This window comes from Rattus norvegicus, chromosome 10, assembly GCF_036323735.1.
Source record: "Rattus norvegicus strain BN/NHsdMcwi chromosome 10, GRCr8, whole genome shotgun sequence".
NCBI classification, from domain to species: Eukaryota; Metazoa; Chordata; class Mammalia; order Rodentia; family Muridae; genus Rattus; species Rattus norvegicus.
In genome coordinates, this window is record NC_086028.1 from 64,401,782 (window position 1) to 64,428,249 (window position 26,468).

The 26,468-nt window shown below is 49.6% G+C and overlaps 1 protein-coding gene and 1 pseudogene across 7 annotated transcripts in view; one reads left to right on the forward strand and one right to left on the reverse strand.

Annotated features, from left to right (window-relative positions):
- The window catches only part of Nos2-ps1 (nitric oxide synthase 2, pseudogene 1), a 47,323-nt pseudogene extending 43,770 nt beyond the window's left edge, over positions 1-3,553 (forward strand). The window contains exon 17 of the transcript XR_010055694.1: positions 1-3,553. The product of XR_010055694.1 is annotated as a nitric oxide synthase 2, pseudogene 1 (transcript).
- Lgals9 (galectin 9) lies at positions 3,263-26,468 on the reverse strand. 6 transcript variants are annotated; one of them, XM_039085280.2, is made up of 12 exons: positions 26,444-26,468; positions 26,180-26,291; positions 18,179-18,267; positions 13,892-14,093; positions 11,723-11,833; positions 10,155-10,250; positions 8,257-8,292; positions 7,708-7,758; positions 7,074-7,115; positions 6,146-6,234; positions 5,837-5,999; positions 3,267-3,823 (listed from the first exon to the last, which is right to left on the reverse strand). In XM_039085280.2, the coding sequence occupies exons 2-12, from the start codon at positions 26,216-26,218 to the stop codon at positions 3,677-3,679; spliced, it is 1,065 nt and encodes a 354-aa protein (XP_038941208.1). In that variant the 5' UTR covers positions 26,219-26,291; positions 26,444-26,468; the 3' UTR covers positions 3,267-3,676. The 6 variants fall into 6 exon arrangements, with proteins under 6 accessions (NP_037109.1, XP_038941208.1, XP_038941209.1 ...); XM_039085281.2 differs by lacking the exon at positions 10,155-10,250; NM_001388499.1 differs by lacking the exon at positions 26,444-26,468 and having other exon boundaries at positions 3,269-3,823; positions 26,180-26,289.

Sequence of the window (26,468 nt, forward strand, 5' to 3'; positions counted from 1 at the left end):
AGCCAGAAACGTTATCATGAGGATATCTTCGGTGCAGTCTTTTCCTATGGAGTGAAAAAGGGCAACACCTTGGAGGAGCCCAAAGGCACAAGACTCTGACACCCAGGAGAGTTACAGCATCTGGCCCTAAATAAAATGACAGTGAGGGGTTTGGAGACACAGAAGTGCGATTCCCCCCCAAACCCCTCACATCATCTCCCCTCCTCTACCCTACCAAGTAGTATTGTACTATTGTGGACTACTGAATCTCTCTCCTCTCCCCCGTCCCCTATTCTCCCTTCCCTCCCGTTTTCTCTACCCCTCCCCCACCTTCTCCTTCCTTTGCCTCATACTTCCTCAGAGCTGAGAGCAGAGGAAAATGAACCACCCGACTGAAGCACTTTGGGTGACCACCAGGAGGCGCCATCCCGCTGCTCTAATATTTAGCTGCATTGTGTACAGATATTTATACTTTGTATTTAAGAAAACAGATACCTTCGTCCACTCCCAACGACCGCTTGGCCCTTCCGTGTATAATTCCTTGATGAAGATATTTATATAAAATGCATTTTATTTTAATAAAATGAGTGTTTGATCAAGTTTTGTAGCGAAAGCATTCTTGAGTCCTCTATGGGCTGGGGTTGGTGGGTGCCACAGTCTGGACAGCGATGCTCCCACGAGGGAGCATGCTCACCAGGTCCCCAGGGGACAGCAGATGAGGTTTGCGTTTGTCTGAAGCCATGTAGTCATGCAAAGTGACCCAGATCAGAAGCCGGAGCTGGTGCTTCACACTCAAGGCACCTTCTGCAGGCTGTGGTCAGACCTGGGCTTCTTCGTGAGAGCCAGGGTTGCCTGAAGACCTCGCCCCTCACCCTAGCTTATGAAGTGATGTGCTTGGGCGCTGAGGATGCAGCTCAGTTGGCAGTGTTTGCCTAGCGTACTCAAAGCCCTGATTTGGATCCCACGCACTGCGTAACCATAGGCAACAGTGGCACTCGCTTGGAGTGGCCAGCACTTAGGAGGTGGAGGCAGGAGGATTTAAAGTCTAAGATCATAGACCTCAATACAGCTACATAATGACTTTGAGACCATCTGAAAAAGAGAGAAAGTGTTGGCTGTGTCCCATGACCTGTTTGATGAGAGTTTAGCCAGTCATGATCTGGTACCTTGGTAGGACAGGTTTAGTTCTCTGCACTGACACCTTGCTGTGGTGGGCACCACCATCCTCACCTGCTGTGGAGGTCATCAGCTCCTGTTTGCACCAGCCAGCACAGCTCCGTACCAGACAGCCCCATCGCTGGTCTCTGCCCTGCGCCAGCATAAGCTAGTTCTCTCTTCCCAGCTGCAACAGATGGGGCAGAAGAGGCAGGACCAAGGGGCCTAACAGCCTCTCATTGCCCATGGAAACCCCCTGCCCCTGGCAGTAATGCATCAACAGTGTGACCTGTCCAGTCACTTGGGTCAGGGTTTCCCATGTGCTTAGGTACCCAGAGTCACCTGGGCAATCTTATTAAAATGTAGACTGGAGCCGGGGTGGGGGATGGCTCAGTTGGTGAAGTATCTGTTATGTGTTTGGTTCCCAGCACCCACACTAACAAAGCTAGTTGTGGGGTGTGTGTGTGTGTGTGTGTGTGTGTGTGTGTGTGTGTGTGTGTGTGATCCCAGGGCTGGGAAGGTAAAGACAGGCAGACCCCTGGAGCTCACTGGCCACAAGCCATGTCAATCAGTGAGAGCTGGGTTCAATGAGAGTCCCTGTCTCAAAAGATAAGGTTGACAGAGATAATGGAAGACCCTCATCAGGGGTTGGGGGGATGGGATAGCGGGGTTTCTAGAGGGGAATCTGGGAAAGGGGATAACATTTGAAATGTAAATTAAAAAATAAGACAACAAACAAACAAACAAACAAACAAAAAAGGAAGACACTCAGGCTGGGTGGTGGTGGCACACACCATTAACCCCAGCATTCTGGAGGCAGAAACAGGCAGATCGCAGAGTTTCTGGCCAGCTTGATCTACAGTGTGAGTTCTAGGGCAGCGGGGTCTACAGAGAGAAACCCTGTCTCGAAAAAAATAAAGATTCTTCTTCTCCATCTCTTCTCTCTGCCCTTTCTCCCCCCAACCTCTCCATGGCAACTCCCCTGGCCTCAATCTTTGGGGCCAGTGAACTTGCCTGAGAGCAGCTTCCCAATAAACCTGCCTTCAATAAAATCTAAGAGAGAGAGAGAGAGAGAGAGAGAGAGAGAGAATTGGCCTATGACTACACAACTTCACACACATATACCCATACATACACACCACACATACATACAAACTACACACATACATACTACACACATAATTCCACATACACATACATACCACACATACGAAGACACCACACCCTCAAATACATACACTATACATATACCCATATATACATATCATACATTCATACATACCACATAGACACACACAAACACCACATACATATATATACATACCCACATACATACACATCATGTATACATACATACATATCACACACACACCATACATAAACATACCACACAAACATCTCTCCTTCACTTACACACACACACACACACACACACACACACCATACATAAACACACCACACAAACATCTCTCTCTCTCTTTCTCTCTCTCTCTCTCTCTTTTACACACACACACACACACACCAGACATACACAGCCTCTGGCTTAGTAGGTCTGGAAGGACCCACTGCTGCTTTTTCTTTCACTTGTGTTTTGTGTTTTGTGAGACAAGGTCATACTGTGTAACCCAGGCTGGTCTTGAACTTGCCATGCTCCTGCCTCAGCCTGCCAGGTGAACGACTGCATTTCTGACAAGCTCCCAGGTGTTGCTGATGATCTGAGGCCCCCACCCTGGTTCCTGAGGGATGGGAACCTCAATGAGTAACAGCATTCAGGGGTTCCTCATATGTCAGGTCTTCATCCCAATCTCCTCTGCTGGGGAGCCCGCAGCAGGCCAGCTCCTCCTTACCCCATTACCTCACCTCCCACCCAGCACAAGTTGCCAAGGCTCCCACCACCTCTGCCCAGCACCATCTCCACCTCAGGAGCATGGGTTGGTCCCTGGTTTACACCGAGGATGGCATTCTTGTCAGAGACCCTGGGCCCCAGCCTGCACCCAGTTATAACAGGACCTTGTGGGGTTTGGGAGGAGGGACCCCTGTAAGCAGGTGTGGGCAGACTTGTCTCCGCCCATTCCCTTTGGTAGGTTCCAGAATGTCTCCAGACCCATTCAGTAACCCAGCCATCTCATGTGTGTGTAGACAAGCGTTGATATTCTTTATTTTATGGGCATTGGGAAAGATTGGGGAAAAGGTAATGTGGACATTCTGGGTCAGCTGGAGGCCAATGGGATGACATCAAGGTGGCCCTCCTGGAGGGGTGAAGGGAAAGGTCAGAGAAAGGGGCAAACCCAGGGAGGTCACTTCCCTCAGAAGATGACTAGCTTGGGAGCAATGGCTGACACTGTGGGCTCACAGCCATGTGTCCCATAGCCCAGGACTCCCCCTTTGTGGAGGGTGTGAATTGGGAATGCCACCTTCCTGGAACTCCTGCCAATGAGGCTCTCTTTGATGACAGGATTTGGGGAGGCAGGGCTGAGACAGGGAGGAGGTGACAAGACTCAGGTAGGGTTCCTCAGCCTTCATCCCTAAGCCAGAGACCTTCCTAGGTCTGCACGTGTGTCAGCTGGATATCACCGGCCACCTCTAGAGTGTTGATATCCGGCAAGTTCTTCAGGCGGTGGTAATATTCACAAATATGCTGACCATCCACGGCCACCTTGAAGCAGTGACCTTCACATAAGATCCACACCTGGGCAGAGACACCACAACAGGGCATTTGAGAATCCAGGCTGTACCTTCTTCCCCGGGCTCTCCCCTTAGAAGCAAGTCCCAAACCTGGCCTTTAGACAGCCTGAATGCTCTGCCTTTTACTAGACAACAACCTTCTCTTTGCCTAGTACATTCCCACACGCTGTTCCCCACCCTGCAGACAGAGAAAAGTGCTGGCACCCCCTCCAATGACTTTCCATGCCCTTCTCACCTCCTGACTCCCCCACCCATTCCCCCAACCATCTACTCAGACGGTGTCCCCACCCCCATCTCACTCTCCAGATGAACCCTAAGCCATTAGTGACAAGACTTGGCTCAGGCTGTCTGTGTCTCCAGTGTTCGGTGCCTGGTCTCCACCAAGCCATTTTCAATGAAACAACTGACACAAATGTTAAAGCTTGGGGTTGGGGATTTAGCTCAGTGGTAGAGCACTTGCCTAGCAAGCACAAGGCCCTGGGTTCGTTCCCCAGCTCCGGAAAAAAAAAGAAAAAAAAAAAAGAAACAAAACAAAAAAAAACAAAAAAAATAAAATGTTAAAGCTTCCTGACCCAGGGCCACCGCTAACACTCATAACGCACTGTCTGAGCACCAGGCTAAGACATCATACTATATGCGGTCACTGCCCAGAGTGTGCTGCAGACCCCACCACGTTCCCCTCCCGCTCTATGAGACTCAGTTTTATTAGCTCTGTGTTCTCATGAATCTAAAATCCAAGCTCGGGAGGCTGGAGAGGTGGCTCAACAGCTAAGAGCACCGTCTGCTCACGCAGAGGGTTCATTTCCCAGCACCCACTTGGCAGCACACAACTATCTGTGACTCTAGTTCCAAGGGATCTGATGCCTTCTTCTGACCTCTGAGGGCCTCAGACATGTGTGCGCATGGTATACATCCATGCTGAAAAACACTCGTACATAAAAAAAAAAAAAAAAAAAAAAACGAGCCAGGCAAGCTGCACGTCTGTTATTCATTCCAGCACTTGAAAGGCAGGAGGATTAGGAGTTCAAGGCCAACTTCGAATATATAGCAAGTGTGAGGCAAGCCAGGGCAACATGTCTCGACAACAACAGTAACAAAATGCAAGCTTGTTTTATGACATTGCTCTGTGCTCTAAGTCTTGTGGCAGAGAATGCTGCCATTACATTTCCGGGGGCAGGGTCTCAGCATTGATTTTTCTTATTTAAGCTCACTGGGTAATCTGATGTCAGAACCAGGGTGGATAAGGTCTGCTCAGGGTCTCAGGCTTCCAAGCCTCAGTTCTACTCCAGCTCTTCCTCCTTGGTGACACATGACAGCATAAGCAAGCGAGTGAATGGCAGTTCACCCTCGGCTTTGATCGGCAGACACTGGGTGTGCGACCTCCTGCAGGTGAACCGTCCTTGTGAGCTTATCTGCCCCTCTATAGAATGCAGGAACAGCCAAGCCCCACAGTGCAGGGCTGTACGCTGCCCTCTTCAGGAAGCCAAGGCAGCATCAGAAGCTCAAGGTCAGCCTGGGCAACAGAGTGGGTTCAAGACTAAGCTAATTAAGACCCTGTCTCAAAATAGAAGGAAGGAAAGAAAGAAAAGGAAGGAAGAAATAAAAAGAAGAGAAGGCAGGGTTAGGAAGCGGGCATGGTGGCTGAGGCCTGTACTCTCAACAAGGTAGATAGATCACCTGAGCTTCAGGTTAGACATTCTACAGAGTGAGCTGTAGGTAAGCCTGGGCTAACGTGAGTCCCTGCCTAAAACAAACAAACAAATGGATGAACGAGGGCTGGAGATGTAGCTCAGTGCTACTGTGCTCACCTAGCATAAGGCTGTCTGCCCATCCATCCCCAGAACAGGGGGAAGTGGGCACAGCAGATACAAACCCTTCCTTTGCCCTTACCTTTCAGAACTCATGAAATAATACCAATCTGTACAACATCCTCTCTCCTTTGGGGTGCAAACCCCAGGCATCTGCCTGTAGCCCATCACAGACCCCTGCAGCCTCCTCATGCACCCCAGCATCTTACTGAGAAACTCTGGCCACGATTGAAGGGCATTCTCCCAGGCAGGCTTCGCTCCTCGGGCCCCCAGGAGTTGTTGATCTGAGTGTTTCGGACCACAACCTTCTCATTGAAACGGGGGTTCAGGTGGAAAGCAATGTCACCCCCACAGCGAAGGTTGATATGGAACCTGGAATGGACAGTTCACAGAGACCCTGTTTGGCTACTGAGCTCTGGGCTCGGCCCCTACCCATCACCCCAGGTGGCTCAGAGCCACAGGCTGGCCAGAACAACTCTGGGAGCCTCTGTTCTAGGAGCCCCGGGGGCTCGTCTTACCTCTTAGCATCTGGCAAGACCACGCCTGATATGTTGATGGACTTGGATGGGTAAAACCCATTTGGGATGCTGGTGAAGAAAGGTATAGTCTGTTGGGAGGGTGAGAAGAGAGTATCTTCAGCTGGGCTGCGGCAACAGCAGGGGACTCAGCATAAGTGTCTAAGGCCTCCAAAGCCTGGCCCATGGGGCCTGTACCTTCTAGAAGGAATCCAGGTTCCTTTTCCTTGGTTCATTAAATGTCAAAACAAAACAAACCTTCTACTGTTTCCCAAAATACATTTCAACTACAACTAGGGGAACATTGTCGGTGCACAAATGGCTTGTTGGGGTGTTGGGGTTTGAATGAGAACGCTCCTTCCCTGACCACACCGAGGCTCAACTATTTGAATAGTTGGTTCACTGTTGATGGAACTGTTTGGGAAGGATTGGGAGGTGTGGTCTTGTTGGAGAAAATGTGTTGCTGGGGAAAGGCTTTGAGGTTTCAAATGACCTGTACCATTCCCAGTCTCCTCTGCCCATCAACACCCCTCCCCCTCCCCGTCTCCAGGCCTCTTACAAAATGTGAGCTCTCAACTCCAGCTCTGGCATTACACCTGCCTATCTGCAGCCATGCTCCCTGCCGTGATAGTCAAGGACTTTTAAGCCCCAAATTAAACGCTTCCTCTGTAAGTTGCCTTGGTCATGGTGTTTTATCACAGCAATAGAAAAGGAACTAAGTCAGGTCTACAATTTGCTCAAGGGAGCATTTTAAAGTTGAAAGCTCTTTTTCAACTGTCTACTAGTGGATATTTACATGGATATCTGAACTGTTTACCTGGATTCAGGAGCCTTCATTGATCCTGTAAGTCAGAGAAATTGTCCCACAAAGCCACTCTTTACCTCTCACCCTACTAACATAAGCCAAGGCTCTCCTCAGGAAACCACTTACATAGGCTGGGGTGGGGTATGCCATAGGAGGGATTCCAGGAGTCTGTGGAAGAGACATGAGTGACACATACTTCAAAGGACCTCTAACATCAGCCCTTGAGGCCTCCCATCCCCCTTCTCTGTCACAGCAGCATCCATGGAACTTCCTGCCGTTTTTCTGGACCTCATGATGGTCCCCTGCCTTTTAACACTTCCTGTGCATCCCCATCAATCCAGACTCCCCCACCTGCACTGTGCTATGGGAAGGATAGATAGACTGGCTATCAGTAGTGACTTGGTGACAATTCAGGGTCGCTCTGTGCTAGGGGAAGGACAGACAGACTGGTTGTCAGTGGTGACTTGGCGGGGGTGGGGGGTAGGGGTTGAGCTTAGTAAGCAAACTAGGGCCTGGAGCCACCACACTCCAGCCTGGACAACTAAAAAGCCAGAATGTCTGCCAGTCATATTCCTATAAAAACTGTTTCTGAGTCTCTGCTGTCCCTTGGGGAGTTTAGGCTGCTACTCAGAGGGCCCAGCCCCAGTTTTCTCCATGTATTTCCTAAGCACTTTGGTTCCAACTTTGTGACTCTAGGGGATTCTGCTTTTGACTAAAGGAAAGTGGGGAGCTATGAGATAACCAAAAATTTTAGACTTACAGAGAGCATCTGTCCAGGGATGCTGTGAACTGTGTGGATGATAGTTTGAGCCTGGGAGAAAGAAGTTAAGTTCTCACCATTAGAAGGACCACTACCTGCCACCAGGGGGCGCTATGTAATCTCCACCCGTAAGCTTGAAGCTCCGACTGCAACAGGGTAGGTCTTTCACCATGACTCCTCCCAGACACCCATAAATACACTGGGGCTGGGGAGGAGCATCTCGCTGTTGGAGGGGAAGATAGATTATGACTAGAGTTCTGCTTGTTCACCACCACCATGCATTGCTTATGGGACGCTGAGGGCTTTGCGTGTGATTCTGAAACACTCCCCTCCGACAGGATTCACCCTCAGTACCGTTCTCCATTAGATCAGAGCCAGCCGAGCACACCTGCAGCCCCTCCCACCAACATCCCTGAGGCCTGGTGGGTAGGGAGTGTGTGTAGTCTTGTCTGCCCTTATGGGGGATGCTGAGTCTCCTCCCTTTAACCCACAGCAAGAGCCATAAAGAAAAGGTTCTTTAAAAAACACACAAAAGAGCAGAGGACTTACCACGGGTGCCTGGTGGGCAGGCTGAAAGCCCTGAGTCTGAAAAGGATCAAGGAGGAGGGTTATCTCTGGGGTCACGTGGGGTGAGAAATGACCTCAGACTTCAGGTGTGGTTCTCGTGGTCAGTTTCACCTCCTTCCCGAGCCTGCTGCGCCCAAGTTCTCACCCTCGCAAGGGTGCACTGGGGTACGCGGGGACTGTCCCTGGCCCCTTGAGAGAGGACTCGACCTATCTGACCACATCATTTCTCTGGGCCCACAAAGGTGAGAGCAACATCCCCAGCTCCCCACGTTGTTAGCATTTAGCTTTGTCGTGTGCTGAGCACACAGCTTCAGTGCTTTCCAAAGAGGGCAACATCCTTGACTCCCATCACCTCTGGTGTAGTCTGAGGCTCAGAAAGGTTAAGCAACTTGCCTGGGCTGGCCCAGGCACGGAGTAAGAAGATCCTAAATGGAACCCGGCTAAGTCATATTGTATCTACCATATCCGTTGTCCTCCCTGTTAGCATTCTGTCTAAGCCCCGCCCCACAGTAACCTGGTGATAGCCACGTATGCCTGACATAAAAGGGGCTGCTTGCCCCTCCTCACTCCCTGTTCTCTTGTTCTCTCTTGCTCCTCTCATGCTCTTCGTCCCTCATTCCCTTCCCCCTTTTCTCCACATGCTCATGACCAGTCTCTCTCTCTCTCTCTCTCTCTCTCTCTCTCTCTCTCTCTCTCTCTCTCTCTGCCTTTCTCTGGTCCCTCAGGGGGCAGGGATGCCTCAGCATGGGCCTGCAGAGACACCCCCTTCCCCCACACCTCCATAGAACATAACCGCCCCACTCTTTATATAAACACATCACTCCCAGGCCAGGGTCAACGTTGGGCTACCCTACAATGGCTTCCAGATACTCTGCCAGACCTAGAGTTAGTATGGCAGAAGGCAGGTGCCATTCTGAGCCAACATGAACCACAACTGCCTGAGTGACCGCAGGGCTGCTGGCTCCTTCCCACCGCCCCTCCAGCATATCCCTCCCCCTTTGCTAGCTTCCTAGTCTCCCTGACTGTGAGAAAAAAAAAATCCATGATCTGAGTCCCTATCGAATGCCAGCACCACGTGAGGAGCTGGAAATACATGAATGAATGAACAAGTCGTGGTGCCAGTCTTCCGGGGTTCTCTGGCATGGAGAAGGTGCACGGGCAAAGGAAGTCACGACCCACACAGCACAGACAAGTGCCAAGCCCACCGTAACATGAGGTGGGTCAGGGGAAATTCTTGAGTGCCATTTAAACAAAGAATTATAGTGTGATTATTAGTTTGCCAGGGGCAAGGTGACCAGAGGGGACAGCCTGTGCAAAAGAGAGGTGGCCAGAGAGGGCTTTGAGTGAACCGTGGAGGTGGCACGACTGAGCGGAGGTAGGAAGTGAGCTGGTGCCAGACTAGACAGTGTTCTGTTGTGTCTAGGAGGGGATCTGTTCTTGTATTTATTTATTATTTAGTTTTGGTTTGGTTTAGATAGGGTCTCACAAGCTGAGGGTGATTTTGAACTTCTGGTCCTTCTAGGCTCTGCCCCCAAAGTACTAAGATTATAGGCATCCACCAGGCTTTGTGCTCTATTTAGAGACTTTCAGCCCTAACTCTAAAGAATTTTACAACGGGACCCTGTGGGATGGAATGTGCTAGGTGAGGTCATTGTGCAGTAAGGAGCCAAGCCACACTTGGCACATGTGAGGAGTTACCACAGGCTAGACCCAAGAGTGGCTTGGGGGAGGGAGAGGGATGCTTAGAAGAACAGAGCCAGGAGGGGCACAGTGTATGCAACTGGGTTGGTTTGATGGGGTCTGAAGGCTTCTGACTAGCTTGTGGGCTGACCCTGCCTCTGGGCTGTATCCTTTGAACCTCCTGGCCGAGGTTAACTCACTCGCTGTTTGCGCCCCTTGGGCATCCGTGGGAACTGGACTGGCTGAGAGAATTGCATTGTGGAGAAGACAGGCTGGACAGGGGCTGCAGTGGAGTTCTGTTAAAACAAAAGCATATCTGGGTGACAGAAGCAGGAGGCACTGCCAAAGCAAAGCCAGGCCAAAAGTAAAGGCTGGCTCTGGCCAGGCAAAAAACAAGCACAGGCTCCAGATCCAGAGGAACGACACCAGGAAAGGGTTAGGTTGGCATGAGCAAGGTCAGGGTGCTCCTTTAGTCCCTCCCTCCTGCTTCCACTCCTGCAGGAAGGGTCAGGAAAAAATATCGAATGTGAGCATGAGGCTAGAGGTAAAGGAGCCAATTTTCCCACAGGATCACTAGATATTATATTAAATTAATTATTTTTTTATTCATTCATTCATTTACTCTGTTTGGTATTTTTGTGACAGAGTCTCGTGTAGCTCAGGCTAGTCTTAAACTCACTATGTAGGAGAGGAAGAGGATGACCTTGAACTCCTAACTCTTCTGACATTGGAATCATAGACCCGAGACACTAGTCCCAGCTGGACTTTCAGATCTTGGCAGCACATTGAAAATTCTAAAACAAACCGGGTAGTGGTGGAGCACACCTTTAATCCCAGCGCTCAGAAGGCAGAGGCAGGGGGAGCTCTGTGAATTCAAGACCAGCCTGGCCTACATAGCCAGTTCCCCAAACAGCCAGGACTACATACAGAAACCCTGTCTCAATTGTCTTTTTAAATACAGACGAATGTGGTCTGTAATCCCAAGCATTAAAGAGGCTGGAGGCAGGAGGATTACACTGTAGAGCCAATCTGGGTTATAAAGAATTCAAGGCCAGCCAGAGCTGTATAATTAAAAAAAAAAAAAGTCCAGAACTAGTCCTGGTGTTACACATCTGTCTGTAATCAGGACACTGGGGAGACTGAGACAGGAGGATGGACACAAGTTCATGAAACACTGTCACAAAATAAATAAATAATTTGTTTTCAGAGCTGAGCCTGGTAACATATATCTGTAATCCCAGCACTCAAGAGGCTGAAGCAGAAGAGTCATAAATTAGAGGCCAGCCTGGGCTACAAAGTGACATTCTGAAAAAGAAAGAAAGAAACAAAGAAAGAAAGAAAAAGAAAAACAAACAAAATCACATACACATAAAAAATTTGTGTGTTTGGTTTGATTTTTGTTTTTAATATAGAGGTCAAACAGACCCAGGCTGGACCCTAGGAGCCAGGTTGTGCCCTCTGATTTGGATTCCATTTGGTTCCCTTGCACAAGCCCTTTTAGAACTCCCTGGTCATGCAATAGACAGTTGCAGACAAGGAGCAGCTCTGGCATTTTCACCAAAGTATATTGTTCATCACAGAGAAACCAATGCCAAAAGGGACAGAGAGACAGATAACAGGCAGACAGACACCGAGTCAGCAAACCAGGGCACCTCCGAAGCCACCTGGGGCAGAGGCTTGCTGGTACCTTGCTGAGTGGGCACAGGCCCAGCTGAGCCCAGCTGGTCACTGTCCTCTGCCCCTGGGACAGGTGGGAGCCTTTCCTGACCTGGAAGTTGATGAAGGACAGGTGCAAGCATCCCGAGACCGAAATGGTGTCCACGAGGTGGTAGGGCACGCGGTGTGAGTACTGTACAAAGAAGTTCTTGTTCACCATCACCTGGGGGGAGAGAGTCACTGTGGGAGGAGTGCCAGGCCAGGCCACACCTGAGCTCTCCTTTCAGAAATAAGGATCTGAATCTTACATCCAACCCTTAAGGCAGGAACATCATCTGCAATCCTGTGCCAAGGACAGAATGTGTGAGCCGCTGCACTCAGACCCATGATCCTCTGGGCTCCTGCTCCTGGCTGGCATTCACTTATTTAGTTCAGGCTTACTTTTTTTTTTTTTTTTTTTTTTTTTTTTTTAGTTTTTGCTTTTCATAGTAACTTTTCTTTTCTTTTTTTTTAAACATATTTTTTATTGTTTATTTATTTTATGAGTACACTGTCACTGTCTTCAACACACAAGGAGAGGATTCCTTTACAGATGGTTGTGAGCCACCATGTGGTTGCTGGGATTTGAACTCAGGATCTCTGGAAGAGCAGTCAGTGCTCTTAACCGCTGAGCCATTTCTCCAGCCCCAGAGTAACTTTTCAAAAGTAACTTTTGGAGTTACTTTATTTCACCTGTATAGGTGTTTCTCCTGCATGTATATATGTGCACCACACACATGCCTGGGTGACATAAGAAAGTGTTGATTCCCTTAGAACTGAAGTTACAGAGGGTTGTGAATTTCCAGGTGGGTGCAGGGAATTGAACCCTTGGGCCTTCACAAGAGCAGCCAGTGCTCTTAACCACTGCAGCCCCTAGGTTTATCTTTTCAAACTTAGCTCCTGTCAGGTAATTTTTTTTATGTTGTTAAAACAGGGTCTTATGTAGCCCAGGCTAGCCTCAAACTTGCTATGTGGCTAAGGATGACCCTGAACTACTTGATCTTTCTGCTTCCATTACCCAAATGGCTGGGATTACAGCCATGTAGTACCATGATCAAATCCAGAGCTCTGTACATGCTAGAGAACTATATCCCAGACCTTACCTGGGCAATATTTACGTGTGCATTGGATGCTTATGGGCAGCAGAAGAAAGACAAACTCAGGTTGCACTTGGAGGGCACAAGAACCCCAGCGTCCCACAGACAAGCTCAGGAAATGTCCCACACACCCAACCCCTGCCCAAGGACAGTGCCTGGCCTGTAAGGATACTTTGCCTTTAGCAGAACCTGAAGAAAGGTTAGACCAATGTGTTTCAGCAGATACAGGTTAAGTCTGGGGTGTAGCTCAGGGCAGAGCCCTTGCCAATGTGCAAGAGGCTAGGTGTGATCCCGGCACCATAGGAAGCAGATGCTACTAGGGACCTGCCATTGAGGAATGGAGTTAACTTGGGTTTTGGGTCAAATGAGGCTTCGGGACAAGAGGCCCTACCTTGCTTTTGACAGTTGTTAGCTGAGGGAAGGGAATCTATCTAGTGCTGTAGCCACACTAAGCCCATAGTCCAGAAAAACACCCCACACGCTTGCACACAAAAGCAACTGTAATAACATCCAGTGGGTGGTTGAGGGGGGAGAAAAGACATAAAAGTCGGAGGGGGAACTGGAAAGACAAGGGTTCCAGAGGAGTGGAAGTGGGGATAAGATGCAGGGACCGGGGCTGGAGAGATGGCTCAGTGGTTAAGAGGACTGATTCCTCATTCAGAGGTCCTGAGTTCAAATCCCAGCAACCACATGGTGGCTCACAACCATCTGTAATGAGATCTGATGCCCTCTTCTGGTGTGTCTGAAGACAGCTGCAGTGTACTTACATATAATAAATAAATACATCTTAAAAAAAAAAAAAGATGCAGGGACCGGGAGTGTGTGTGTGCCCAAAACACATTCTACCGGTGTATGACATTATCAAAGAAAAATTACAGGGTTTCTGGTGGAGGTTGTTGGAGCTGTTGTTTGTTTGTTGTTTTGTTTTTAAGACACATGGGGGCCTCAACGCAATATGGTGACAGATTGATGTCTTATTTTCTAAGGAATAAAAGCTAGAGGTGCATCTGCAGATTACAGGCTGTAAGGCAGAGGGCAAAGGTCACATCTCTGTAGTGGCTTGGCTGGGACCTGATCTCATTGAATGTGTCTGTTTAAATGTGGTTTGCCCAGGGAGCGGGTCGGGGGAGGGATTCCCCACTCACCTTGAATTCCGACCTCTGTACCAGGAAGCAAAGCTCAAAGGGCATCCCCTTCTGGAAGGGCATCTGCATCTTCCTCTCCTCAGGCCCCCACTTTCCATTCTGCTTTGTGTTGCAAACCACATATCCTCCTTCCTCAAACCGGGGATTGAAGTGGAAGGCAATGTCATTTCCACTGAAGCCAGTCTGAAAGTTCACCGCAATCCTAAGGCAGAGAAAGGAACCTCCTGGAGCATGGCTTACCCCCAGGATGGGGCAGAAGTGCCTCTGACTGCCTGGCATGTTAGCGCATTTTGAGTTCATCTAGTTCAGACCTAATATTTTTTGTGCAGTTACTGCATCCTTCTTGTGCTCCTTTCCTGTTTAAGATTCCTTTATTCTATATAAGTACACTGTAGCTGTCTTCAGACACACCAGAAGACGGCATCAGACCTATTATAGATGGTTGTGAGTCACCATGTGGTTGCTGGGAATTGAACTTAGGACCTCTGGAAGAGCAGTCAGTGCTCTCAACCACTGAGCCATCTCTCCAGCCCCCTGTGCTCTTTTCTTAAAAAGTAAAGTTGACAATTAGTAAGAAATAACAGCAAAGAGCACGCATCTTTCACCACAGACTGGCCACAAGATACAGAGAAAGCAAGAAAGCAAACTAGAACAGTGCTTGCTAGGTGCTAAGCGGGCTTCTGGGGGAGAGGTGTCATCAGTTGTCTCACTCAGCTGTGCACTGTGTGTGCACCTCTGTGATCAGAGTTGGTTTTAATTGTTGACACATCTGGGAAGGAGGAACCTCAACTGGCCAATTGCCCCCAAGGATACCCCTAGGAATGAGTCTATGGGGTGTTTCTTGACTGCTGATTGGTGCAGGAAGGCCCAGCCCTCTGTGGGTGGTGCAAGCGAGCCAGTAAGCATCGTTCCTCTGGCCAACAGTAGCTACTACTTTGCACTTGGATTCGAGGCCCATCCCTCGGGTGGGAGTTCACTTCAAAGTTGAACAAAAGCCTGCGGCTGGAAGGTGTTAGGCCCCGCTAAGTGGATACGATGTGCACACAGAGACACCTCTGTATTTATGTCTTTTATACTTTTATTGATTAAATTAATTATTCATTTACTGATAATGCTGCTGTCAGCTTCAGTCGAGAAGCTTCTTTTTGCAACGGGCATTGGTAAACTGCAGAAAGTGTGACAGCTGTGCATGGACATAAATAGTAAAAGACAAATAATGAGAAACAAACGTACATGAGTCACCTTTATCAGCCCCTCAAGCCTTAGAGAATATTTCAGGAGAGAGGACAGAAGGACTGCGTGAACGATGCCCCGGAAGGGGGTGAGCACTGTGGAACACTTCTCATCCGCGTGTAACCTGGCCATTGCACTTCTGAACTCAGAGCAGCTACCGTTAGTCTGGAGACCCACTCAAGACTGGGTCAGGCAGCATTCTGTCTGCAGGGAGGAGCGGCTCTCCACACCTCACCCTTTCCTGGGGATTTTCAGGCAGTTAATGGGAGATGGGGGGGGGCAAGGAGTATCTTTCTTCAGCAATGTTGTCACATCACCTAAGTGTACACACTTGCACACACACACACACCGCATGCAAGCATGCACACACGTGCACACACGCGCGCGCACACACATGTGTAATAATTTTAAAAAGAAAAAAAGAAACAAGTCAAAAGTCATATGAACTGTTCTCCAGGCATGAAAAGCCTTCACTCCTAGTTTGGTCCTCACAGAGTGCCATTGTGCTGGAGAGACATTAGGTACGGAAGTCAAGCTTAGATCCTGATCATAGCCCCGGTGTCTCCATATGACCCTTGACCCACACTAACTCTGTAAGTTCCCCTTTTACCAACAGTGGAAAATTCCCATTCTTGTCACTTTCCTGGGAGGAAGCCTCTCCCCCATGGTCACTTTTGAAGTACAGCTGGGGCTCCAAGAGGAACAGTTAAAATCACAAAACTTCAGGACAGGCAGGCTCACAAAAGGAGCATAATCAGTGTGTGCCCCACCTCTCCACATCACAGCCAGCTTGGATTCAAGATCTAAGTTCAAGTCTGAGACTCTCCTCCCAGGGGCCTCACAGTCCAGCCTTCCCTTTCCTGAAGAGGCTGGTGCCTCCTTATCCACTCACTCTGGACTCCATAGCCCTTACACAGAGCTCTGTCATCTGCACGCCACGCAGTACCCCGCACAGTGCTACACCCAGAGGCAGCCCGACAGACATCCCACCAAGCTCCTCTTACATGGGAAAGCATGTTCAAGTTTTCTGTTGGAAGATGTGTTCTGGAGCAGTCTAGGCAGCAGAACTCTGACAAAGTCCTCAAAGGCCGATGCCCTAGACATCAGGACCTATAGGAGCTCCTGTGGCCCCAAGGCAGGGCCTGTCCCATCTGGTCATATGTTTGGGGGCTTGACAGACACAGGATCACAACACTGAAGCCTGAGTCCTTTTTTGAGACAGGTCTCATGTGCTCCAGCCTGGTCTCAAACTTGATGTGTAGCTGAGGATGAATGTGCACTCCTAATCCTCCTGCCTCTGCCCTCCTGGTCTGTTATGTGCTACCATATCTCCCTGTCCTGCTGCCCCGAGCCCCACCTCCCACCCCCTGTCCTAGGGTTTGAGCCTAGAACTTGTGTGTTAGGCAAGCATTCTACCAACCCAGCTACATCCGGAGCCCCTTTATTTGTCTTACATCAGACAATGCTGCTTTTCAAACTCCCCAGGATTATTTCTGCTTTGGCACATTGTAGCTTCTTCTATCTTGTGCTTTGAAAAATCCATGCCTGAGAAGGGATCTCTCCTAAGCTCCAAGGGAAAGGCACCAGCTTTGGGAGGGAGAAGGGCAGTCTGTAGCAAATGCTGGAGTGGGGCTTTCCTGGTGCAGGTCCTGGGTCTGCAGTTGGGAGGTTGTAGGACAATCCCCTACAGCACTGCAGAGATCTCACACAGGCCAACATGGCTGTGACTACTCAGGAGGACGGCAGTGGCAGGAAAAGCTAGCTAGAATCCAAATAGTTGGAGATGTGAAGGAGACTCAGAAGTTTTCCCAGTGTCCCATTTAAGGCCACAGTGGACTGTTGGGGGTGGGGATGAACAGCTGTGACTCTAGTGGAAGGTGGGCTGGCTCTTTAGCTGGCAGCTGCCACATAGACCCACCCAAAATAGATGAAGGCCACACCTCAGCGGAGGCCACAGGAAACCCAGGGCCTTCCTCAGCCCTTGAGAGCACTCCTGGGTGCTTCTGTGGCCCGGCCCTCTTTTTACTTTTTATTTTGAGAAAGAGTCTTGATAAGTTGCCTAGGCTACCCTTGAACTTATTCAATAGCCAGGAAGGCCTTGAATCTGAGATTCTCCTGCCTCAGCCTTCCTTGGAGCTGAGCTGATAGACCCATCAGGGGCTTACTTTTCTTTTTAAAGATAGGACATCATGTACCCCAGGCTAGCCTCAAACTTCTTATATAGCCGAAGTTGACTTTGAACTTTTTTGTTTTGTTTTCAAGACAGGGTCTTGTTATGTAGCTCTGACTGTCCTGGAACTTACTATGAGGACCAGGCTGGCCTTGAACTCAGAGATCCACCTGACTCTGGCTTTGAACTTCTGATCTTCCAGTACCAACCACTCCCATGCTCGGATGACAGACCTACACCACCGTACCTAGTTTATGTAGTGCTGGGCTCTAACCCAGGGCTTTGTGTGTGCTCAACAAGCACTCCACTAAGTCAACTGCATCTCCATCATTGGGTTGCCCTTGACAGAAGCTTTAAAATATTTCCTAGAACTCAAAAATTGATAGAAACACCTGGACAGACAAAGCCAGAGAGACTGTGCAAGAGTTAAGAATGCTCCCTGCTCTTCCAGAGGACCCTAGCTCAGTTTTCGGCATCCACGCCAGACAGTTTCAGGGGGATCTGATACCACTCTTCTGGCCTCCTCCGGCACCTGCGTGTGGTGTGTGTGTGTGTGCGCGCACACACACACACACACACAACACACATACACACACAACACACACATCTGAAAAGAAAATTAGATACGGCTGCTGTGGGAACTAGAAGAACTCTCTTTGCAACACCATGCCACAGTGTCAAGAGTGCATCTTGTGGCCTGCCGTTCTGGCCACTTCCCTCCTCAGACTCTGAGCTCTCTGGGAGCAGGATGCTCTGAGCCTAGGAGTCTAGTGAGTCTGTCAATGGCACCAGGATGGCAGGAGGTATGGGCAGGGCCAGCCCTCCATACCCTGTGGCTCCACAGTTGCTGAGGCTGGAGGTTAACATCAATGCCACTCACATACCTATTTGGAAAAGGGTGGACGGTCCCCTGGAGGGTGATCTGAAGTCCGTTCTGCAACCCTCCTTGGATTATTCCAGTAAAGGGGATGACCTGCAGAGGGGAAACGGAGAGATATCAGTTGTCTGACACTTGCCCATCGTGACAGTACCCAGTTAGGGCCGGGGAGGACATGGCCACCAAGGGGCTAGAATCCCAGCCACACAGATCTTAGGGTCCCTCACAGAAGTGGGCCCAATCCAGTTAGTTACATAGTCATTCTGAAACTATCAGACTACCGGGTTTCTGAGGCTTGGCCGGCAACTGACCTCAAGTCACTTCCTTCCACAATCTGTTGGAAGTGACAGCTGTAAAACCTACAAGAAGGAAACAGCATGAAAATGGCCTAGAAGGTAGGGAACTAGAATGCTGGTGAGGACTGCCAGCCCCAACCCAAGTTCACCAAAAGACCTCAGGGCCCTGACTGGGGACTCAGGAGGCCAGAAGTCCAAAGGGTCCCACCATTGTGTTTTGGAATTCAAGCCCTTTCCTCTTAAGGGATGGTCGAGAGGATGCTATCCCCCAACCCCCACCTCCATGTAACAATAATGGTTGCTTGTTACATGCTTGGTGTTACATGCTCCGTTCTTGGGGCCAGCTCTGCTGCAGGTTGCTGGAGGCAGCCTTGCTCCCAAAGCTCTCAGCTTCTGTTCCTTTCCTAGAGCTGCCCTTGCAGCCTGTGAACCCAGGGTCGACTCCATCCCAGGGCCCATTAGCCATCTCTCTGTCAAGTCTCTCCCCACTCTCCCTAAAGTGACCCAAAGAGGTGCTGGGCCCCAGTGGGAGGCTCAGAAGGGTTCCAGGCTTGAACCCTAGTCACTGATCAATATCTCTGTGGCTTTTGAAAACTTAGTCTCTCTTTGCCTCAGTTTCCTCATTGGTAAATGGAGATAAACCATCTCGCCTGCTCCTGGACTCAGCTCTGTCACAAGGCTGGCACCCCTCTGCCCTGACTCACCTTGCCTCATCCTCTCAAACCTGAATTCCCAAACTGGTGACTCACTGTCTTCCGGTATACCCTTTTCTACCAAGGGTGGCTCTGCTGCCTGCCAGGGCTGTCTCCTGGCTGATTCTCCTATCACTCCAGGGTGTTTAAGTGGCTTCTCTGACACCTCCTTTGGGTCAATGCCCTTGGTAAATTAAATGCTCTAGGAGTCAAAACGGTGCCAGAGTTGAGTGATGTAGAGAAGCAGGGACTGGGAGATCGGCCTCACACTGTATCTGGAAGAGCCCTATCCTCTCAGCTCTAATGAACAGTCAGCACCCAGGCCCAGTGCTGGGGGAATGAAGCAGGCAAACACAAGAGACAGTTTAGTGTCCTGGGACCCTATTTGGCTTGGAGTTAGGCACACTCCGACCCTTTTTTTTTTTTCCGGAGCTGGGGACCGAACCCAGGGCCTTGCGCTTCCTAGGTAAGCGCTCTACCACTGAGCTAAATCCCCAGCCCACTCCGACCCTTTTAATAATTCACTAGACAGCCTCTTTCCTTCGTCTGCACTTACTATGCACATACATACATGCACATATGCAAACAATGCAGCTAGAGACCACAGCGGCTCCTGGAGCTCACACCTGCACCAGGTTGTGCCACTCCCACAGCTGAGCAATGGTGTAAATTCCCCTGCCCCCAGGTAACAATCAAATCCAGACAGCTCCCATTCAAATATATCCTCCAATGTGTTCAGGTAGGGAGGAGAGAACAGTTCGATCTAGTCTGGATGGATTGGGGTGTATCTTCAATGGGACAAAATTGGAAAGGGAGACTCTCATTTAACACCCCATGCCTCTGCGTGAGGGAAGGGGCACCCACAGTAGGACAGATGAATGTACACACCAAACTATCAAAACAGAGAACCATTTAAACCAGGCCCTTTAGCAACCAGCTCCTCCTTCTCTCGAATCTTAAAAATGGAAGCCTTGAACCCTAGCTGAGCCCTTAGAGTACACCCGGCCCGCTGTCACTTTTGAGCATCTCCCATGTTAACCTGCCGGGTTGCTTCAGATAAAGCTGTGTGGCTTGCTTTGCAAATCCCAGTGAGCCAAGGGATCTTACTGAATAAGTTGCCAAGAACTTGGAAACACTGACCATAAAGTAGGGGAGCTGCCAAACTTTCACAAGGACATAAATCTGGGCCGTCGGGTGATTTTATGTTCTAATTCTGGGGTCCTCAGGACTCCTTCAAGATGTATTTGAATTCTGGTCAGGTGAGAGTCTATGCTCCTGCGATCTCAGCCTTGGAAAGTGGATGCACAAAGACCTGGGTTCAAATCTATTTAATGTCAAAAACACGTCCTGTATTGCAGACATACGTGAGGGACTATTTTCAGTGTCAGGCGTTGTTTTGCAATAACTCGAGATCAGAAAGGAAAGTAGGTGGGTGGAGGTATAAGAGAGCAAGAAAGGTGGGTCATGGGATGGCTGGCCATTTAAGACACTTCTTGGCAAGCGCCAACTAAGTTGTCACCTGACAGCCCGACAGAAAACACTCACCCACCAAATTCAGCCCAATGGCTGTTAGAGGGCAAACGCTGGACCGGCGGAGGGATCTGCCATGTCTTATGTCCTATCTAGGACCTTCTCTATGATACAAAACTGCTAATATGTCAGTACTAAAGGCAGAGAGAATACAGGATTGGCTTCCTAGACATGGCCTTATGGCTACCGAGAGCATTTACTGTTCCTTCATCCTAAGCAAAGAGACCCCCTCAGCAGTAAGCGCAAACACCTCTTCATTCTAAACTTAGACTCCTCCTTCTAAAACCAAAGACTGCCCCCTAACCTCACCTCCCACTCTAAAGTCTGTAGATTTAAAGAACTTCCTTTGTCTGTGGCTTGCTGGTCTTTGTTCTGCGTTGCTGTTGCACCTCCACCATGTTTCTTCCAGCTTCTGCTGCCGTTAGTGGCTGGCATTATAAGGGAATTTGATCCTGTCTATCACTAACACCCCCTCCAGGTCCTCCCGCCTTATCTAACTGTCACTGCCTTCTGACCTTTACCCTTGGGTTGTCTGCCTGTCCAGAACCTATGGAAGCCTGAAGCGGCTCCCTAGACGCTCCAGACCCATTTGACGAGCCCCACTGTGACCAGTTCGGGGAAGTGTCTTCTCACATCTCATACTGGCTCTGTCACCGAGTGTTTTGGCAACACAGCTTGCCCGTGTCTGAGTTCCCGTATTCACACCCTCATCCCCACTCCCATGCACACCTGCAGAATGCAGGAGCCCAGCCAGCCCGAGGGAGCTGTGGATCAGCCTGCCGGAACAGTGTTGTTATTTTGTTTCTGTGATGCTAGGGATTAAACCCAGGGTCTCAAACTTGCTGGACAAGAACACTTCCTGCGTCCCTAGTCTGACAAGAGATGATCGGTCAGAAGGGTATTGGAAACTCCTCCAGGAGCAGGAGAAGAGCACAGCCTGCTCAGGACAGAGGACCCAAGTGCAGATCCCAGGATCCACACACGCAACTCACTGCTAGTAACTTCAGCACAAGGATCTGATGCCCTCTTTTGGCCTCCTTGGGCACACTATACACACATGGCAGATGCTCACAGAGACGCACACACAAACAAAACCCAAAATCAGTCTTTTGAAAAATAAAGAAACTTCCTCCCCTCTCCTGAAATTGTCCTTACAACTTTTTGCTGGCAGCTGAACACTTGATACTTAACCCGCCCACACTCCTTGAAGGCCACAAACTGTAAAGCTCAGAAGGCATGCGTGATAGCCGTGGGGTCATATGTGTGCACAGAAAGGATGGGAGAAAAGCAGAGGCAGACGAAGAACAGAGGCGGGTAGGTCGCGGAGGCACAGCAGTACAGATCCCTCTCTGAAGAATCAGTTTTCCCAAACAAAACAAAACAAAACAAACAAACAAACAAACAAACAAAAACAAAAAAACCCTTCGTGAGACTTCATGTCTCTGTTTGTTTGAGGCAATCTCATGTAGCCCAGGCAGACTATAGTTGAAGATGACCCTTGAACCTCTCAGTCTTAAACTCCTAGATGTTGAGAGAGCCACCCTCCACCCCACCCCACCCCCGCTTAGATTTTAGTATTTTAAATGGTGTCCCTAAAATCTGAGACGGATTATTTTGACATGAGCGAATCTTATAAGCAAAACACACGAATAGCAAAAAGACGGGAAAGGACCTAAAAGTCCACTAAAGAGAAAAAGCCAATACAGAATACTGGAAGCAAATGTTTTGGGGTTGTTGTTTTGTTTTGTTTCTGGGATGCTAGGGGTTAAACTCAGGGTCTCAAACTTGCGAGACAAGCACACTTCCTTGTATCTCTATATACGTGCAATAAATAGTATCAATTATGCTCTTTGCATATGACGGATTCAGTGTACAGAGGATGGAGGTGGGAACACCGAAAAGGCACCACCCGTGGTATTTATTCATTTTTGTGTGGTTGAGGAGCTCAGAGGACAGCATGAGGAGTCGGTTCTCTCCCACCACTCTGTGGGCTCCAGGTCACCAAGCCCAGTGACAAGAGCCCTCACCTACTGGGCCCGAATGAGATAGGTTGTATAGAAAGTAGGAGGGGCTACTTGTACTCGGTTACTAATTCACAGATAAACTATCTCTGGAGAAACTCTCCAGGACTGAGAGGCTGTGGCACACCTCGCCCTTCCCTCACCCCCAGCGAAGGCCCAGAACCTGGGAATATGTTGACTTAAGTGATAAAGGGACTGTGCACTGTGCAGATGGACTGAAGTCCCCGGACATGGGGAGATTGCTGAATTACCCAGGCCAGCCTCACAAAATCACCGGTATCCTTTAAGAAGGGGGTCACGGGGGGGGGGGGGCTGGGGATTTAGCTCAGTGGTAGAGCGCTTGCCTAGGAAGCTCAAGGCCCTGGGTTCGGTCCCCAGCTCCGGAAAAAAAAAGAACAAAAAAAAAAAAAAAAAAAAAAGAAGGGGGTCACGGGGTGGGGCTCTGAAATAGATGGAAGAAAGGAAGAGAGCTGTTCTGGTAAGACGCATCGGTAGATAAACGCACTTGTAACCAACCCGGTTGATGCAAGTTAGACCTTCAGGACCCAAAGGATGCATAGAAAAGTCTGCCTCCCAAAGTTGTTCTCTGACCTCTGTCACTTACACGCAGAGCAAACAAGCAAAGAAACAAAAACAAACAGATAGATTTTGTTTAAAAGAAGTATGAGCTGCTGCTGCTGCTGCTGCTGCTGCTGCTGCTGCTGCTGCTGCTGCTGCTGCTGCGTTTGGGGTAGCATTTGCTGCTGGACATTGAAACCGAGGCCCTTGCAGGTGCTGAGTCAACAACACTAAATCACAACCCTAGAATTTGAAGTTTGATGCTGAGATTTCTACCCTCCCTGATCAGTGACAGAGCAAAGGGTTGAGTTAAACGTGGGGAGCCCGTGGATCTCAGATATTCAGCGACGCAGCTCAGCAGAAAATAAAGGAACCAGCAATGGATCCCTGCTGCGCCCGGGAGATGCTGTTGTTTTTCTCAGGATTTCTCCATAGGGGCTGGAGAGATGGCTCAGCGGTTAAGAGCACTGCTCTTCCAGAGGTCCTGAGTTCAAATCCCAGCAACCGCATGGTGGCTCACAGCCATCTGTAATGGGATCCGATGCCCTCTTCTGGTGTGTCTGAAGACAGTTGCAGTGTATTTACATACATAAAATAAAAAAAATCTGTATAACCCCCTAGGTCTTGGCTCTCACCTCCTTGTGCTAGTCTGGACCCTGGGCAGGTAGGTCAGTCATCTATATATGCCTTCATCCCTGCTGGGACTAGTGGGGTAGCAATGGCAGCCTGAAGAATTCCTGGGAAGATGAGGCACGATGCCAACAGGAAGTCCCTGGTTCAGGGGACCCTTGATTGAGCAACTGTTCACCCTAAGAAGAACGCACCCTCCTCCCTGGCCAGACTTATCTTCTACCCAGAGGCTAAGATCTTTTGCTTCCATTTCCTTTTGGGGCATGCAGAAGGCAGAGTCTACAGCCAGAGTGTGGTCAGCTCAGTGGTCCACTGGGGCATATACAGTCCAGGCACCAGCAATATCTGACGTAATTTCAAGCCAGAAAGCCCAGCCTCGAAGACCCTGACAGTCCCTAAAGCACCCTAACAGCCTTGGTTTTACTGACTTTGTGGATAAGGAAACAGAAATGCAGAAAATTAAAAGCAATTTGCCCAGTTGAGGACAAGCCTGAGGTTTGAACAATAGAACTAATGTTCTCAGTCATAGGTGACATAGGCTCGCTTTCATGAGGAAGCACATAAACGTCCTTGGCCCCTGGATCACCAGGGTCACACAAGAAGGTCATCCTGACCAGCTCTGTCTTCTTCTGGACCCTCATGGGAGTCAGCAACCAAGCCTGGCCCTGGCATGGCCCTCAGGCCACGACAATACTGTTCCTCAGCAGGACAGGAGTCGCATGACTTTTGTACACCATCAGTCAGTGTGTGGCCCACATCTACAGAAGTCAGTGAGTCACTGAGGGAGGCCAGCCAGGTAGAAGAAACTGCGACAGTGATCGGGAACTGCACATGGTCTCCATGTCTCCCACCAGGAACCTGCTTGACCTCTTCCCTCCCTCCTATGAAAGGATTTCCCTTCATATTTGAAAATATTGCTTCCGCCTTTATTATTTATTTATTTATTTTTGGCTTGATTATTTTAAAGGCAGGTTTTGTTGTATAGCCCAGGTTAACCTTGAACCCACTATGCAATCCTGGCAGGCCTAAAGTGCATGGAGACCCTCTTGCCAGCCTCCCAAGTGCTGAAAAGTCTACCTTCTAAGTCCAAGTTGTTAGCCCTGCCTGGTAGGAAACCAGAGTGGGTATATCACGCCCCTGTGGCACATTCTGTCTTTGAAGGCGCCACAGAGGCACTAGACAACCCTTTCTAATTTTCCCATCTACCTTCCCGAGCAGCTGTCAAGTCAGAAGCCTCAACAGTGTAGCTGAGGACACTGGCAACTTCCAGTAGCCCCAAGCAAAGCCCAGAGTGGTGCTAGAGTAGGCTGATGCTGGGCTCTGGTAACCAGCTCACCTACAGTATCCTGTGGTCTGCGCCTGCACACACTGTGAACACAACAGAAGGTTCTGGAACACTCACTTCTGCCTTCTTTCCTGCCACCTTCCTACAAGCATCCCCTCTTCTGAGAAAAGCACTTTCCTTCATTGTCACCTACCATAGCTGAGGACATATGGCAAGGCCTCAAGCTCCCAAAGCCTCAGTTTCTCCACACACAGTGTGGCTACCAAGCTTCCTAGTGTATAAACATAACCACCTATAGACAGAGGAAAAAAGGAGCCCACGCGAGCCCTTTGCACACTGCACTAAAGGACAGTCCCTACCTCCTTGCCTGTCTGCACACATTCTGGAAGTGTTTGTGGGTGAATTCTGACGTGGCCTTTAGAGGACAGACAGCTTTTGAGGAGGGTTTCCCTGCTGCCCTCCCGCCTACTCCCAGGCACCTCCATGTTCCAGGTGCTGTTTAAACACCCAAGTGTACTATCTGCTTTCTCTTTAACCTCAGGAGACAGAGTCTAGCATTATTTCCATTTTACAGACACAGTGCTAAGGCCCAGAGAGGAGAAAGTACCGAGTGTGACATCACCTAGTTTGTAAATGTCTGAACAGAGGTCCAATACCTGCCACCACCACCACCCACAATTCCACCTACAACGCCATATAAACCATCTCCTTTCTAGAGGCTAACAGGGTAGCTCAGAGGAGGCACCTATTACTCCACCTGAGTCATGAGTGGAACCCTTGAATCCCAGAGGCACAGCAAGCTTAGCGTGGGACAAGAACTGCTTGTCTTCCTAGGATGACCCTGCCTGGCATGTCTGCCCCTTATGTGTCGTCTGCAGGACACCCTCACTGCTCTCCGTGCAGCTCTGTTGCTTCCCCAAAGACCCAGAGCAACTTCCCCTAGATGTGGCAATTAGCTCCTCCTGAATCACCCCACGACTGCATCCCACAACTCACTGGGTTCATGTATGGAGGCTGGGTGCTGAAGAAAGCCATCTCTTCTGTTTCGGGAGAACCAACGCTCTCTTCCTCACTTGCTGGACAGAACTCTGCACAGGGCGGGACTCAGCTAGGAAACAGAAACCACAGCTACTTGGCACTGACTCAACGGGGAGGAGCCAGGAATCAGTGGCTGAAGGAAGTGTCTAGAGAAAAAATAAAGGTTGCTGGGTGCTCCCTGCGACACCTTGCCTTCCCCTTCCTGAGCTTTGCCCAACAAACCAGTCACTCGGCCAGCAGGAGTTTC

Bases quoted from the DNA above. Each gene is read 5' to 3' on its own strand.
- Lgals9 (XM_039085280.2), bottom strand. From the start codon at position 26,218: ATGGCTTTCTTCAGCACCCAGCCTCCATACATGAACCCA. The intron at 11,834-13,891 runs GTGAGTGGGGAA...CTCTCCCCCCAG, and splicing joins TACAGAGGTCGGAATTCAAG to GTGATGGTGAACAAGAACTT. The intron at 7,116-7,707 runs GTAAGTCTAAAA...TCTCTTCCACAG, and splicing joins TCCCTGGACAGATGCTCTCT to ACTCCTGGAATCCCTCCTAT.